At 52.4% G+C, this 17,168-nt stretch overlaps 1 protein-coding gene across 1 annotated transcript in view; it reads right to left on the bottom strand.

Annotated features, from left to right (window-relative positions):
• Nucleotides 1-2,231: 2,231 nt before the first annotated feature.
• spop (speckle type BTB/POZ protein) overlaps nucleotides 2,232-17,168 on the bottom strand; it is a 77,717-nt gene continuing 62,780 nt past the window's right edge. The window contains exons 7-10 of the mRNA XM_076997009.1: nucleotides 10,045-10,222; nucleotides 8,459-8,514; nucleotides 3,211-3,333; nucleotides 2,232-2,376 (exon numbers count right to left, since the gene is read on the bottom strand). Of these exons, the coding sequence (XP_076853124.1) occupies nucleotides 2,233-2,376; nucleotides 3,211-3,333; nucleotides 8,459-8,514; nucleotides 10,045-10,222 (501 nt within the window). The 3' untranslated portion in view covers nucleotide 2,232. The remainder of the gene's footprint in view (nucleotides 2,377-3,210; nucleotides 3,334-8,458; nucleotides 8,515-10,044; nucleotides 10,223-17,168) is intronic.

The following is a 17,168-nucleotide window of genomic DNA, read 5'->3' as shown; positions in this document are numbered from 1 at the left end:
GGTGTGGAGGTGTGATGGAGACGGTGACGGGTGTGATGGAGACGGGTGACGGGTGTGGAGGGGTGATGGAGACGGTGACGGGTGTGGAGGGTGATTGAGACGGTGACGGGTGTGGAGGTGTGATGGAGACGGTGACGGGGTGTGGAGGGGTGATGGAGACGGTGACGGGTGTGGATGGGTGATGGAGACGGTGACGGGTGTGGGAGGGGTGATGGAGACGGTGACGGGTGTGTGGAGGGGTGATGAGACGGTGACGGGGTGTGGAGGGGTGATGGAGACGGTGACGGGTGTGGAGGGGTGATGGAGACGGTGACGGGTGTGGAGGGGTGATGGAGACGGTGACGGGTGTGGAGGGGTGATGGAGACGGTGACGGGTGTGGAGGGGTGATGGAGACGGTGACAGGTGTGTTGGAGACGGTGAGCGGTGTGGAGGTGTGATGGAGACGGTGACGGGTGTGGAGGGGTGATGGAGACGGTGACGGGTGTGGAGGGGTGATGGAGACGGTGACGGGTGTGGAGGGGTGATGGAGACGGTGACGGGTGTGGAGGGGTGATGGAGACGGTGACGGGTGTGGAGGGGTGATTGAGACGGTGACGGGTGTGGAGGTGTGATGGAGACGGTGACGGGTGTGGAGGTGTGATGGAGACGGTGACGGGTGAGGTGATGGAGACGGTGACGGTGTGATGGAGACGGTGACGGGTGTGGAGGGGTGATTGAGACGGTGACGGGTGTGGAGGGGTGATGGAGACGGTGACGGGTGTGGAGGGGTGATGGAGACGGTGACGGGTGTGGAGGTGTGATGGAGACGGTGACGGGTGTGGAGGTGTGATGGAGACGGTGACGGGTGTGATGGAGACGGTGACGGGTGTGGAGGGGTGATGGAGACGGTGACGGGTGTGGAGGGGTGATGGAGACGGTGACGGGTGTGGAGGGGTGATGAGACGGTGACGGGTGTGGAGGGGTGATGGAGACGGTGACGGGTGTGGAGGGGTGATGGAGACGGTGACGAGTGTGGAGGGGTGATGAGACGGTGACGGGTGTGGAGGGGTGATGAGACGGTGACGGGTGTGGAGGGGTGATGAGACGGTGACGGGTGTGGAGGGGTGATGGAGACGGTGACGGGTGTGGAGGTGTGATGGAGACGGTGACGGGTGTGGAGGTGTGATGGAGACGGTGACGGGTGTGGAGGGGTGATGGAGACGGTGACGGGTGTGGAGGGGTGATGGAGACGGTGACGGGTGTGGAGGTGTGATGGAGACGGTGACGGGTGTGGAGGGGTGATGGAGACGGTGACGGGTGTGGAGGTGTGTTGGAGACGGTGACGGGTGTGGAGGTGTGATGGAGACGGTGACGGGTGTGGAGGGGTGATGGAGACGGTGACGGGGTGTGGAGGGGTGATGGAGACGGTGACGGGTGTGGAGGGGTGATGGAGACGGTGACGGGTGTGGAGGGGTGATGGAGACGGTGACGGGTGTGGAGGGGTGATGAGACGGTGACGGGTGTGGAGGGGTGATGGAGACGGTGACGGGTGTGGAGGGGTGATGGAGACGGTGACGGGTGTGGAGGGGTGATGGAGACGGTGACGGGTGTGGAGGGGTGATGGAGACGGTGACGGGTGTGGAGGGGTGATGGAGACGGTGACGGGTGTGGAGGGGTGATGGAGACGGTGACGGGTGTGGAGGGGTGATGGAGACGGTGACGGGTGTGGAGGGGTGATGGAGACGGTGACGGGTGTGGAGGGGTGATGAGACGGTGACGGGTGTGGAGGGGTGATGGAGACGGTGACGGGTGTGGAGGTGTGATGGAGACGGTGACGGGTGTGGAGGGGTGATGGAGACGGTGACGGGTGTGGAGGGGTGATGGAGACGGTGACGGGTGTGGAGGGGTGATGGAGACGGTGACGGGTCTGGAGGGGTGATGGAGACGGTGACGGGTGTGATGGAGACGGTGACGGGTGTGGAGGTGTGATGGAGACGGTGACGGGTGTGGAGGGGTGATGGAGACGGTGACGGGTGTGGAGGGGTGATGGAGACGGTGACGGGGTGTGGAGGGGTGATGGAGACGGTGACGGGTGTGGAGGGGTGATGGAGACGGTGACGGGTGTGGAGGGGTGATGGAGACGGTGACGGGTGTGGAGGCGGTGATGGAGACGGTGACGGGTGTGGAGGGGGTGATGGAGACGGTGACGGGTGTGGAGGGGTGATGGAGACGGTGACAGGTGCGTCTGCTCACTAGTTGATGAAGTCGACGGCCTGCGTTTTGAGCTGGTCGGCACTGTGCAGGTCAGCCAGGATGAGGATCTCGGCCGCGTTCTCCACGGACAGACTCGTGCACAGAGCATCCTCACACATCACCTTCAGACGCTCCAGAGCGTACTGCTCAGAGATGGGGGGGGGGGGGGGGGGGGGGGGGGGGAGGAGAAAGAGAGAGAAAATGAAAACTGTGCAAAGATCAGTCAGACCACCACACAAGGCTTTCATCACTTCCTTCACACTTTGCAATGTTAGCTGCTTTTTTTCCCCCCTCCTCTATATTTACCTCATAGTGCAATAATGTAACCTGCAGGACACAAAGACTTCAAACTAAAAGCCTCCATCTTCCTCCGAGACCAAGTGCGTCATAAGAAACGTGCAGGCACGCCTGTGCACGTGCTCACATCTGTGCAAGTGCACTCAGCCTAACCCCCCCCCAAAATATAAACCCACCTCCAGCAGACAGAGGAGGTGTGAGGAGCTGTGGGAGTAGAGCATCACTGTGTAAGGAGGGGGGGTGGCTGACCACACACACCAGCCAACCACAGCGGACCGGGATGGAGAACTCCAGCGATATAGATATTCTACGAGCTCGGCTATGAATAGACTCCCATTGTAGCGGGAGGTAAGAGCGGAGAGGACCACGCAGGGCTAGGGGCGGGGTGGGGGGGAGGGAGGTGTAATTAGGAGAGCCGGTACGTGAGGCGCTCTGATGAACAGGAAACCAGGGAGATACACGAGGGACTTGTACGAAAGAGGAGTTCAAACCCATACAGCCTCAAGGGCTCTGACTTCTGAAGCAAAAAAAAAACAGATGAGAATTTCATAGACCAGGATTTCCGAGCCGGCTTGATAACCTCAAGCACACGTGACTCGCGGCCGAGCAGCCCGCGTCGACGTGCGTCTGCCGTAAAGGCGACGGGGGGAACGTGCGCTTCTCAAACCCCGCCCGCTCACCTTGTCAGCAGCGGCTAGCAGGTCGTCGGCCATCTTGTCCAGGTTGGGGGCTTTACCCGTGTAAATGAAGCACATCATCTCCTTGAAGACCTCCGGCTCCACGTCGTTGATCTCCACACGGTTCTGCAGGAACACCGCACACACCACGTTAATCCTCTCAGCGCTCGGTAACCATCCCACACTCACTTTAAGGGTCGTTTCAAATCTCCCACAATGGTACAGCTAGAGATAGGAGCATATACAGCAATTACGTGTCCTGCTTTACTGGGACTGAAACGACTGTGGACATTCGCTGCATCGTGGGAATGTTGTGGTTCATCGAAAAGGTCACAGAACAGCCACGATGACCAGACAAGGCGGGAGAAATGCAATCAGAAAGTCATATAACCACAGCCCCAGCACATCATCACTAGAACATCAGCAGGAACTTTAAAAAGTACATTAGTTCTGGCAACTTGTGAACAGAACACGCTTGTTTTATGTGGAACAGCCACTTTCATTTCAAATGTCCAAGTAGAACTAACTGAGAAAGTTATATTACATCCCTCTAAAAAAGGATGTATACTAATAGTAGAATTTATTTTATTTAATAATTTATCTACGAAATTGCATGAGAGAATGCAAATGTCTTATAAATGTAAGGACAGACATGGTTTAGATATGAACAAGCCCTTCTAAATGGAAGAGTGTCTTGGGACAGGGACTTTACTGAGGCAGTTACAGAGATCAGTTACAGAGCCTCTGTTGGACCACTGGGAAACAGATCGTCCTTGACACTGGAAGGCAAAACAATGTCCTTCAGAACAATGAGATGGCTGGAGAAGCATCTTCTCAACCAACGGCCTATAAGATCATTTTACCAGAGGACTTTTGAATGAAAACACGTACCAGGCCCCTCCCACACCCTCTCATCTAGACTCCAGCCACTCCCCCAAAGCCCCTCTCCACAGAGGAGGCAGCTGTGCGTGCTTTGTTTAACGTAAACACTTCTGGCCAATAGACAAGCAGAAATAAATATGGATATGAAAAACAATCTACAGCAATATATATTTGCTAAAACAACCAGCACATACATATTTCAGTGCCTGGATGTTTGTTTGGTAATAGAAACTGTCGTGATAGCTCAAAATAAGCAGTACGACACTCGTCAGAAGGTTCAGCCGGAAGAGCACTGGCACACAAACATCAGAAGAAACACCAAACTGACACGACTGCCTGAGCTCTTCAAAAGATATTTTCAGCAACATCCAAATAAATCAACACTGACCAGTAAACAAGTTCAAGTTGGCCCGATTGTAGCAGTGCAGCCCATGAGAAAGGCACTAAGGTTTAACTTTTGGGGAATGAAATAAAAAACAATAGATCAAGCAGACGTAATTAGCTACTCGTCACGCTGAAATGTCGCTAACTCAGCAGTTCGGAATCATTTCGTGTTTCCGGAGCTCGTTGCACGTGAGACGCCGCTCTGATGTTTACTCGTTTCATCTCTGGCTGCGTGTAATTCTGCCTTTGTCATCTTCTGTTTAATGTTACTTGTCTTTGTTGTGGGAGCTGCTGTTGGTGTTTTGTTCGTGGGCGGGGGGGGTCGCTCGTCTGCTGAAGCCACGCCCAGCATACGCATCTCCCGCCGAGAACATGCTCACACGCCAGCGGTGGCAGACTCTCCCTCAAGACACGCCCACTGGCTCCGATTGGTTGTTTTGATTCAGGGATGCTGGATTCCTGCAAATGGTAGTAATGGTAGGTGGGGCCAGAGGAGGATCATCGGTCTCATCTACTACTGTCAGGGCGTAGTGTTGTTTGAGTTGAGGTTTCCTATTGCTGCTTTAGTGAGGACAGTGAGCTGACTAGGGGGCGTGGCCTCTGCTGCCTGGCCAGGCGGGGGGCGTGGCTTCTGCTGCCTGGCTCGGCGGGCGTGTAAAGTTCACCTCTCACACTCTTACTGCATGTACACCATTACTTGCATGTATTATTAATCAGGTGGATTTGATTTTTTTTTTCTTCCCGGAGTTGTTGGTTCTCTGTAAAACTACACACTCCTGCACACTCATGTGCATGTGTGGCCTTGCTCTGGCAACTGATAAAGTAAATAAATAAATAAACAACAGAACAAACATCTGGAACATCTGGAAAGTGGACAAATTTTTTAAAAGCCTCATCAATTGTTTGAGGACTCTCAATTGTGTGAATACTGTAGTGCTGCAGTGCAAGAACTTGCAAAGGCCAATAATGCATCCTGGACGATCCTGCCCACATGCAGTTACACACACACACACACACACACGCACGCACACACACACACTCTCCAACACAAAAGCACACACACACACACACACTCGCTCGTATACAACCTCTCTTTCACACACAAACAATAACACACTACATGTCGTGCACAAACATGGCCGCACAGACAAACCCCTGCCTTACTGTCTCACACACACAGACACACAAACATCCGTCTCACATACTCGTGATGGAGATGGAGAGAACACCACCACCAGGGGCAGATGGAGAGAACACCACCACCAGGGGCAGATGGAGAGAACACCACCACCAGGGGCAGATGGAGAGAACACCACCACCAGGGGCAGATGGAGAGAACACCACCACCAGGGGCAGATGGAGAGAACACCACCACCAGGGGCAGATGGAGAGAACACCACCACCAGGGGCAGATGGAGAGAACACCACCACCAGGGGCAGATGGAGAGAACACCACCACCAGGGGCAGATGGAGAGAACACCACCACCAGGAGCAGATGGAGAGAACACCACCACCAGGGGCAGATGGAGAGAACACCACCACCAGGAGCAGATGGAAAGAACACCACCACCAGGAGCAGATGCTTCTAAAACAATTAGGCAGCTACACAGTTCCAAGTGCATTACTTCATATAGTTCTGGTGTATTCTGTATTCTAAATTCTGTATTCTAAATTCTGTATTCTAAAATATGAAAATTAAGGGGGAGGATAAAATAACTTTTGACAAGAACTGTATTACAACCTAGACATGAAACTAAGCAGCACAACCCGTGGCCATTTTCCTCCGTGCATGGTGATTTTCAGATGAGCCCTACATGTGTCTTCTGCAGCTCTGTCTGGCCCCAGGCCACGCTCTGTAGACACACGGTGTGTGGACCACGCTGGAGCTCCAGCAGACAGCCAGCACCATTTCTGCTCTGCACGTCAACCAATAACAGTCGTCTTTATGGGAGCCGCGGTGCCTGGCACAGCGTGGACAAGGTCGCGTCTGTTAAAATGGTCATTTGACACATTAGAAGGACCAGCACAGCAGCTCAAACATTTACACACACACGCAAAGCAAAGAGTGGAATACAAGTGGCACTAGAAGTGTAAGCATTAGAAAACACACGTTTAGATCATACACAGTCTGAACAACAACGTCAACGCAGAGATTCATTCTGATACACCATCGACAGCTGTGACGGGGAGCTACATGGTTTAGGTGTACACACCGAATCATAAGGCGCAATTTTCTAAGCGCAACTGACTTTGTAGTAGACCACTTCCTCCTGCTGTTAGCGGGCTCTGCCTTCTCTCTCTGATAACGATGACCACTCCACTCCACAAATACTCCACTCTCTCTCTCTCTCTCTCTCTCTCTCTCTCTCTCTCTCTCTCTCTCTCTCTCTCTCTCTCTCTCTCTCTCTCTCACACACACAAGCGCCATCTTCCCTGGAACTTACATCACTGTCCCTCAGTGTGGGCTTATACATTAACAGAGAATCCCTCTCAGACCACACACAGATAAAACACATACACATAAAAGCGCACACACACACAGGCTTCCAGTTGTTTACATAAGCCTCAACAGAACTGATAGCATCATGCATCTCCTTAATGAAAAATAGGAACTGTCCTCAAACTGCTTCTCCATCGTCAAGCAAAGAAATCCCAAATGCAAGCACATCTCGTCCCATAAAAAGTGGGGGGGAAGGGAGAGAAAAAACAAGGTATGATGAAACTGTGGGAAAGAGGGATGTGGCAAAGAAGACGAGTCAGGAGGGGGGAGGAGTGAAGCAGCAGGTGGTCAGAGACAGGAAGTGATGCGAGGGCAACAGAGGAAGCGCTGAATCCTCCATGGCAGAAGGTGTGGCACTGCGTGGAAAGGACAGTGGAGGCAGCGCTGGAGTTATGGACGGCTCTCCACCATCGCTGGGGAAGAATCGCTCTGTGGCACATTCGACTGCGCCTTTAGACATGATGAACTTTCCACACCATCGCCACACTGTTTCTGGTCACTGAGGATGCTGCTTTATGTCCTGAGGAGATTTACATCATCAAGGAGCAACTATGGTGTGGCCAATCCAAAGGGCTATAAAAAGGCGATCTGAAAGCCACCGGGGCCTGTATCACGAGAGCTGGGGGAGGAGCCTGTGTGGCAGGCTGGGTGTCCACGTCTCCACAGCGGGCCCCTCGACCGGCGAACAGCTCTGGAAATAAATCTCCCTTCTCCGTTAGTCTTGTGAGGACAGCTGAAGTCAGAGCAGCGCAGGGAGAGAGAGAGCACTCCTCGACAGCCCGAGCTCCAGCCAGACCTGCAGGGCTTCCGCAATCCTGCCTCTCATCTGCAGGTTCTTCATGAACTTCTTCGTGAAGGTCTTCGTCAACTGGATCACGGGTGATGGTCATAATCTGCGAGTCGGCAGAGTTTAACCTGAACCTAAATCTCTCAGTCTTAGTTAATCTCCAGGCGTGGGTTTGGATATATATATTTTAAAACCACTAAAGAAAACATCGATCCCCCTCCAGCACTTCTGTCTCAAACACACAGACATGTTTTACTTCCTGGTGTGTAATGATGATGAGCATGAACTGGAGACAGTAATGAGATCACTAATGCACTTCACAGCAGGATGACTAATTGGTGAGATATTAGAGTAACACCTGATCTAAGAATATCAAGCAGCTTAGCGTGTGCACACACAAACTAGTTTGAGGGGGCTTTGTGTCTTCCACTGCTTCTAACAGCATCGGAGCTCTGGTGCTCCTTTTGAAGTTTAATGAGAGAATAAAAGACAGACAAGACATCAGAGAATCAGAGATAGAGGAAAGGGCATGTTGGGGGGGTAGAGAGAGAGAGAGAGAGAGAGAGAGAGAGAGAGAGAGAGAGAGAGAGAGAGGAGAGAGAGAGAGAGAGAGAGAGAGAGGGAGAGGAGAGAGAGAGAGAGAGAGAGAGAGAGAGAGAGAGAGAGAGAGAGAGAGAGAGAGAAGTGATGGACTCACCTTTTTGCTTTCCTCCATTTCATGCTCAAACATGGCACTGAAAACAGGGGAGCGAGCTGGGGGAGGAGCAGAACATCAGAACATCAGAACATCAGAACCACAAGGAAACTTCATCTCAACAACCTTCATTTCAGCTTTCTGTATTTACAACTTTTATCCACTCTAACATTTAAACAATTAATGTTTACAAAGTTTGGACAGTCTTAACAACACTCGTTTCTGTGGATAAAAACGATTAAATAAATTAAATAAATGTTTCACAAGCATACGTAGGAAAGGAGAGTTAATCAATCTTGGACTCTAATCAAACTGATCAATCTTGAGTCTTCACAGACTTCAAACAAGCGTCTCAGTTAACCAGCCTAAACCGGATGGTGGACCTGGTTGGGTTTTCAATTAAGATCAGGGTGTGGGAGGGGGGTGAAGCCTGGGTCAGTACTGGAAGGTTGGGTCAGTACTGCGTAAAGGACCCAGTTCTGTGTGACCACAAGCACTTTAAAGCCCCAGTGCATTAAGGCACTGCAGCTGATCAGGGTGAGACTGGGCTGAAGACCCGCAGGTCCTCTGGGGGTGACGAGTGCCACTCTCCGTGCCCCATCTACATGAGCTGCTCCCGTGTCTGGCACGTTCTGTGGGTGCCTGGGTCACCCTAATCACTCCCGGTGCTCCGGCTCAATCAGCTCACACCGGCTGACCCGTCTCCTCGGCGATTAACGAGCCTCAGTACGAACTGGCCAGATAACGAGTTACTCTGCCTCAGGTGCAGTCCAACTCAACCATGCGACACTAGAGGGGGGAGGGAGGGGGAGCAGAGAGCACACGCATGACTGTGTGTGTTCGTGTTCGTGTGTGTGTGCTCGTGTGTGTGTGCTCGTGTGTGTGTGTGTGCTCGTGTGTGTGTGTGTGCTCGTGTGTGTGTGTGTGCTCGTGTGTGTGTGTGTGCTCGTGTGTGTGTGTGGTGCTCGTGTGTGTGTGTGCTCGCGTGTGCGTGCTCGCGTGTGCGTGCTCGCGTGTGCGTGCTCGCGTGTGCGTGCTCGCGTGTGTGTGTATTCGTGTGCGTGTGTGTTCGTGTGTGAGAGAGAGAGAAAGAGAAAATGGAAAGGGGTTAGGTTTGGAGGACAAAGCAGGAGAATGAACATTTTTATGACCTGAGCTAGTAGGGACTAGCGTTCCACTGTGTTCGTCAACTGGACAACTGGCTTTAATACTAACTAATAATGGACATTTAGAGTCCCACAGAGCACTGAAAAGATTAACTGGCAGTCAATGAAAGCACAGTCACACATAAGGTACATGTAACATGATGCATGATGGGGGTGGTGTTTCTATAGGCCAACAGCTGGAGGAGGGCCAGCAGTGACTATGGTTACCATCCCATCACATCACAAAACAGGGAGCGGGTCATTAATTGGGACCCAACCTCCCCAGTGTGCTGCCAAGTACTAAAAGTACACAACATTCATATCAGACTGTGTACACAAGAAATAAAACACGAGATCACACATACCACTAGGGCAGTGTGGATATAATGGAGCCAGCACTGGTGCGTGTGTGTGTGTGTGTGTGTGTGTGTGTGTGTGTGTTACCTGCTAGGATAGCTTTGTGTGCCTGGAACTCCTGGCCGGCCACGCAGAGGGAGCAGTCTGTGAAGCGGGAGTGCTCCCACAGACCTCCCAGCTCATCAGCCAGCCTGCAGTCTGGAACCTTCACCATGTTCATGGTGTTCTGCCCAGAGATGTTCACAGAGTCCTGCACAACACTCACCTACACACACACACACACACACACACCACTTGTCAGTTACAGTACCAACACCCTTCCCTGCCTACTACTCATCAATTATTAAAGCTCTAGTGGTGGGCTCAGTGCTGGAGACGGGAACCGGCCCGGGTTTGCTGCACTGGTAAACACACGATGCCAGAGTGCTGTTAGCACCTCCGAGCTGCGGCGGTGGACGCCACACGCACGCCAATTCATCCAGTCAGAGGACCAGACTTCAGTCAAAGTGACGGCCACGTTCCGAATCGACTTGAGACTCTTAACTACAGGTGCTCAGGAGGGACACTAGAGTGTCTGTCGAACAAGGACAGATATCTAGTTATCTCTTAATTCTCACAAATTGCTTCCATTTGTTTGTGTTGAGTGTGTTTGAGAATGTGTGTGCGCACAAGTATGTGTGGAAAGTTACCATGCTGACTCTGCCACCTGTTCCCACAGACAGCAAGCACATTAATTTATCTCTCCACAGGGCACACACACACACACACACACACACACACACACACACACACACACACACACACACACACACACACACACACACACACACAGTCGGGCAGGTGCAGGCACGTAGATCACAACTGTAAGTGCACACACATTCAGAGGCAGCTTTAAGAGGTAGCAGGTGAGAGTGGTTTGTTTTGCTTGTGTTGTGACTTACACAGCTGTAATTAAACTCCGTTCCTCTGGGCATTTCACATAAATAGTTTAGTCAGATCACTTCATAGCAGACCAGCCTGCCATACGATGGCCCTCGCATACCGAAGACATTGTACGGAAAGGTTTGCCATGGCAACAAAGGAGACCTCAAGACACACGCGCACACACGTACGCACTGCAAGTGTGTGGGGAATAAGGGGAACACAAGCAGAGTGACACGGGACACACAACTGGGTAGCTGCATCTCAAAGAGGAGCAGCGCCCTGACAGACTGGACAGAGACAGGGGGATGTGAGAGAGAGAGAGAGAGGAGAGAGAGAGAGAGAGAGAGAGAGAGAGAGAGAGAGAGAGAGAGAGAGAGAGAGAGAGAGAGAGAGAGACACAGAGGACACACTGTGAGAGGGGAAAAGTGCACTGCAAACAGGAAATTAAATGTCAAGGACCCTTGTATGTTCGTAATGGAGGACTAAATGTTCACCTGAGGGAAGGAGGGGGTGTGTGTGTGTGTGTGTGTGTGTGTGTGTGTGTGTGTGTGTGTGTGTGTGTGTGTGTGTGTGTGTGTGTGTGTGTGTGTGTGAGGGGGTGTGTGTGTGTGTGTGTGTGTGTGTGTGTGTGTGTGTGTGTGTGAGGGGGTGTGTTAAAAGGAGAACAAGCACCCGTGATGTCATGAGAACTCTACAGAGGATGGAGGGGCACGAACCCAGCACCCTTTATTCCATTATAAGCACTCTGCCTTGTTCAAGTTGCAACAAGATATCTATACACCAAAATAACATATGGTGAAAGGAACATGGAAAGATCATGTAGTTATAATTATAATCATAATTATTAATTCCTTTCTTGGAATTCTTCGTCATTGGGAGGACTGAAAAGAGGTTCTGTTGTGTTTTAGTGAACAGAGGAGAACTCAGAAGAAAAGCAGGTGCTTCAGGTTGGTTGTTCAAAGCCAGGGGAACGGGAGAGTGAGATGTGTGTACTATGGTGATGTCACTACACCTCCCACTAGTGGCTCTCAACATCTAAACCCCCAGGTGTGTGTGTGTGTGTGTGTGTGTGTGTGTGTGTGTGTGTGTGTGTGTGTATACGAGAATGGACAAACTATTTATATGTACTTAATAAACAACTAATGAGGGACTGATGAATGTTGCCACACACATATACTCACCACTACCTACCTCAACACGCATCCACCCACACCAACCTCAACACACACACACACACACACACACACACACACACACACACACACACACACACACACACACACACACACACACCTTTCATCACTTGCTCATTAGTAAGCTATAGAACAGAAGCAAGGATGAAGAGAGAATCACGTAAAAGATGAGATAAATGGTAAACACGAGTGTGTGTGTGTGTATCTTGCAGCAACAATACAAACACAAACAGCACAGACTGAACTGCAACCAGAATTAAAGAATTAATAACATAAATAACCCAGTAACAAAACGAAGGGCCAAGACACCTGGTTACAGTCCCTCCAGCCAGCACACACACATCCCAAGAGTGGAACACACATGGGGTTATGTAGACTATGGTAAAGCAAAAGTAATAATGCATAATGATTTTAAGTCTTACAACTTTCTGAACAACACAAAGGACTTGAACCACTACCCACTTCCCCAGACTAGACGCTCCAATCCAGACTACCCACTGCCCCAGACTAGACGCTCCAATCCAGACTACCCACTGCCCCAGACTAGACGCTCCAATCCAGACTACCCACTGCCCCCAGACTAGACGCTCCAATCCAGACTACCCACTGCCCCAGACTAGACGCTCCAATCCAGACTACCCACTGCCCCAGACTAGACGCTCCAATCCAGACTAGACGCTCCAATCCAGACTACCCACTGCCCCAGACTAGACGCTCCAATCCAGACTACCCACTGCCCCAGACTAGACGCTCCAATCCAGACTACCCACTGCCCCCAGACTAGACGCTCCAATCCAGACTAGACGCTCCAATCCAGACTAGACGCTCCAATCCAGACTACCCACTGCCCCAGACTAGACGCTCCAATCCAGACTACCCACTGCCCCAGACTAGACGCTCCAATCCAGACTACCCACTGCCCCAGACTAGACGCTCCAATCCAGACTAGACGCTCCAACCCAGACTACCCACTGCCCCAGACTAGACGCTCCAATCCAGACTACCACTGCCCCAGACTAGACGCTCCAATCCAGACTACCCACTGCCCCAGACTAGACGCTCCAATCCAGACTACCCACTGCCCCAGACTAGACGCTCCAATCCAGACTACCCACTGCCCCAGACTAGACGCTCCAATCCAGACTACCCCACTGCCCCAGACTAGACGCTCCAATCCAGACTACCCACTGCCCCAGACTAGACGCTCCAATCCAGACTACCCACTGCCCCCAATCCAGACTACCCACTGCCCCAGACTAGACGCTCCAATCCAGACTACCCACTGCCCCAGACTAGACGCTCCAATCCAGACTACCCACTGCCCCAGGACTAGACGCTCCAATACAGACTACCCACTGCCCCAGACTAGACGCTCCAATCCAGACTACCCACTGCCCCCAGACTAGACGCTCCAATCCAGACTACCCACTGCCCCAGACTAGACGCTCCAATCCAGACTACCCACTGCCCCAGACTAGACGCTCCAATCCAGACTAGACGCTCCAATCCAGACTACCCACTGCCCCAGACTAGACGCTCCAATCCAGACTACCCACTGCCCCAGACTAGACGCTCCAATCCAGACTACCCACTGCCCCAGACTAGACGCTCCAATCCAGACTACCCACTGCCCCCAATCCAGACTACCCACTGCCCCAGACTAGACGCTCCCCATTCCAGACTACCCACTGCCCCAGACTAGACGCTCCCCATTCCAGACTACCCACTGCCCAGACTAGACGCTCCCCCATTCCAGACTACCCACTGCCCCAGACTAGACGCTCCAATCCAGACTACCCACTGCCCCAGACTAGACGCTCCAATCCAGACTACCCACTGCCCCAGACTAGACGCTCCAATCCAGACTACCCACTGCCCCAGACTAGACGCTCCAATCCAGACTACCCACTGCCCCAGACTAGACGCTCCAATCCAGACTACCCACTGCCCCAGACTAGACGCTCCCCATCTCCAGACTACCCACTGCCCCAGACTAGACGCTCCCCATTCCAGACTACCCACTGCCCCAGACTAGACGCTCCCCATTCCAGACTACCCACTGCCCCAGACTAGACGCTCCAATCCAGACTACCCACTGCCCCAGACTAGACGCTCCAATCCAGACTACCCACTGCCCCAGACTAGACGCTCCAATCCAGACTACCCACTGCCCCAGACTAGACGCTCCAATCCAGACTACCCACTGCCCCAGACTAGACGCTCCAATCCAGACTACCCACTGCCCCAGACTAGACGCTCCAATCCAGACTACCCACTGCCCCAGACTAGACGCTCCCCAATCCAGACTACCCACTGCCCCAGACTAGACGCTCCCCATTCCAGACTACCCACTGCCCCAGACTAGACGCTCCCCATTCCAGACTACCCACTGCCCCAGACTAGACGCTCCCCATTCCAGACTACCCACTGCCCCAGACTAGACGCTCCCCATTCCAAACTACCCACTGCCCCAGACTAGACGCTCCAATCCAGACTACCCACTGCCCCAGACTAGACGCTCCAATCCAGACTACCCACTGCCCCAGACTAGACGCTCCAATCCAGACTACCCACTGCCCCAGACTAGACGCTCCCCATTCCAATACACTGACTTGGCGAGCCGGGTGGTTTCGATGGGGCCCGTGCCTCCCTGCCTGCTGGGCCAGGAACCCCTCCTCTCCTCATAGTTAGCTTTTCGCCAACCAGCCATTATCCCAACAGCCCCGTGTCCTGCTCAGTCAGGACGGGATAAGCAGCGGACACGCACCGCAGTCTCGCGGCACCATTAAGGCCTCCCCCGGGGTGCCTGGAGCCCAGGCCCGCGTGCCTGGTGTACGGATGTGGAGTGAGCGGCCAAGTGTGAAATGGTACCGAAAGAAAAAAAAAACCACTAATCAAATCCGATATGATCATTAAGTCTTGGGAGAGTCTGTGTTTATTTCTTTACTGTTTCATTTAGCTGTACAAACAGCGCTCGGATCGGATTGCGCACACACATGCATGCACAAACAGGCAGCCACTACATAATTAACCAAATTAGCCTCATCAGAAGATGCCTTTTCTTTCCATCAAAAGTAATGAGGGGTTTGAAAAAACAAGCACAAACATGCACACGCTTTCTCTATCTCAGACACACACACACACACACACACACACACACACACACACACACACACACACACACACACACCAATGTGTCTAATCAACCTTTCATAAGCATCTCTTTGTTATACACGATTAAACTTTTTTGTTATAAAGGCTAACACACTCTCCCACCAACCAAAAATAACATGGGGCTTTAGTCAAAGGCATTTGTGTAAAACATTTGAATGGAACTAAGTGTTTGATCTACCATGTAAAATAAAACTGTAAAAAAATAAAAAAAATGTCCAGAAGACACAGGTTCTGTCTGTCGGAGACCCATTTCAAAGACAGTGAAGGAAGCGCAGGAGAAAGAGGAATTCACAGCCTTGAGCAAACTGATAATGTCACTGCTTTACCAATGACCTGCAACATCTATGTATTAGACAGAGAGAGAGAGAGAGATTATGAGAACACGTGAAAATGAGTTAAAACGAGAGGCACAAAGAGCAAGAAAACGAGGGAGATAAAAAGTGAAAAAGAGAAACAAAGACAGAAGAGAGAAAGAAAACAAAAGAGAGGCGGAGAAAAGGGGAGCAAGACAGAGACAGAGTTCCTGCTAGTTCAGCCAGCGTAGAAAGCACCATTCTTATTCAGTCTACACACAGAGGGATCTTCTACGCATCATTTCCACCCAAGCTGTTCAACGTTCGGACCAGCACCAACACCAGCCTGCACCCCCCCACGGCACACACACGTCACAGTACAAGCAGCTGCTCAAGTTTTCAGAGCGTTTTGTTTAAAATCATGCGCCTCTCCCCCAGAACGTGGATGAGACGGACGGAACGTGGTAGCCGGGGCACGCCGGGGCACGCCGGGGCACGCCGGGGCACGCCGGGGCACGCCGGGGCACGCCGGGGCACGCCGGGGCCCGGCCCAGCCGAGCACACGCTCACGACGTTCTGAAGAGCAGAGAACGCAAGGTGAGCAGTCAGGAAGAATGTGTGTGGCTAAACACTGAGGAGGAAGCGTGCTGGAGGAGCGGAGGAACACGTGCCCATGAGATGGCTCACGCAACTGGAGGAGAGGCAGCACTTTGTCCTGCTCACAATAGGCCTTTTATAAGGTGTCTGGGTCTTGGCCCTTCATCATCCACACTCATCCTCCTCATCATCCCTCTATGGTCTGTGCTCTGTGGTTAAAGCAGATGCTTCAGATACAGCACTTCTCTCCCTCTTCAACTAACTACTGCAGGCATGTGGTGCATGCCTGCGCGTGTGCGTGTGTGCGTGCGTGTGGGCGTGCAGCAGATGTTGCACCTGTAGTAGTTCTCAAACATCAGTGTGGCATATGGCCACAGTGAATGAGAGATGGGTGCTGTCAGAGAGAGAGAGAGACAGAGAGAGAGAGAGAGAGAGAGACAGAGAGAGACAGACAGGCAGACAGATAGATAGACTGGAAGACAGAGAGACAGACAGATTGGGAAAGAGAGAGTAAAGGAAAGAGATAGCATCAGAGAGACAGGAGTCAGAGAGAGACCATGCAGACAGAGATATCATTTTCTAAACAGCATGTACCTGCATAAGCTGGAAAACCACAAGAGGATGAAGCAGGGGAAATGGGGAGAAGGAAAGAGGGAGAGAGAGAGAGAGGGAGAAAGAGAGAGAGGGAGAAAGAGAGAGAGAGAGAGGGAGAGAGAGGGAGAGAGAGGGGGGGGGGGGGGGGGGACGCAGTCCAGATGGAGAGGGATGAAGGCACACACAGGTGAGTCAGAGGACAGGGGAGATGATCCAAGCTGGAGGAAGAGGAGGAAGACGAGGAAGCGTCTGCCGGGAGAGGGGAGATGATGGAGGAGAGGGGAGTGAGTCAAACATCCCCCTGCCTTCCCCGGCCTCCCCTCCCGCCTGCAGACACCAGGCATGATGGGAGAGAGGGGAGAGATGATGAAGGAGAGGGGGAGTGGCAGGACTCCCTGCTCCTGCACCTCCACCCGCACCAACGCGCTCGCTCTCC

This window comes from Brachyhypopomus gauderio, chromosome 2 (assembly GCF_052324685.1).
Source record: "Brachyhypopomus gauderio isolate BG-103 chromosome 2, BGAUD_0.2, whole genome shotgun sequence".
NCBI classification, from domain to species: Eukaryota; Metazoa; Chordata; class Actinopteri; order Gymnotiformes; family Hypopomidae; genus Brachyhypopomus; species Brachyhypopomus gauderio.
This window is presented reverse-complemented; position numbering and strand designations above follow the sequence as displayed.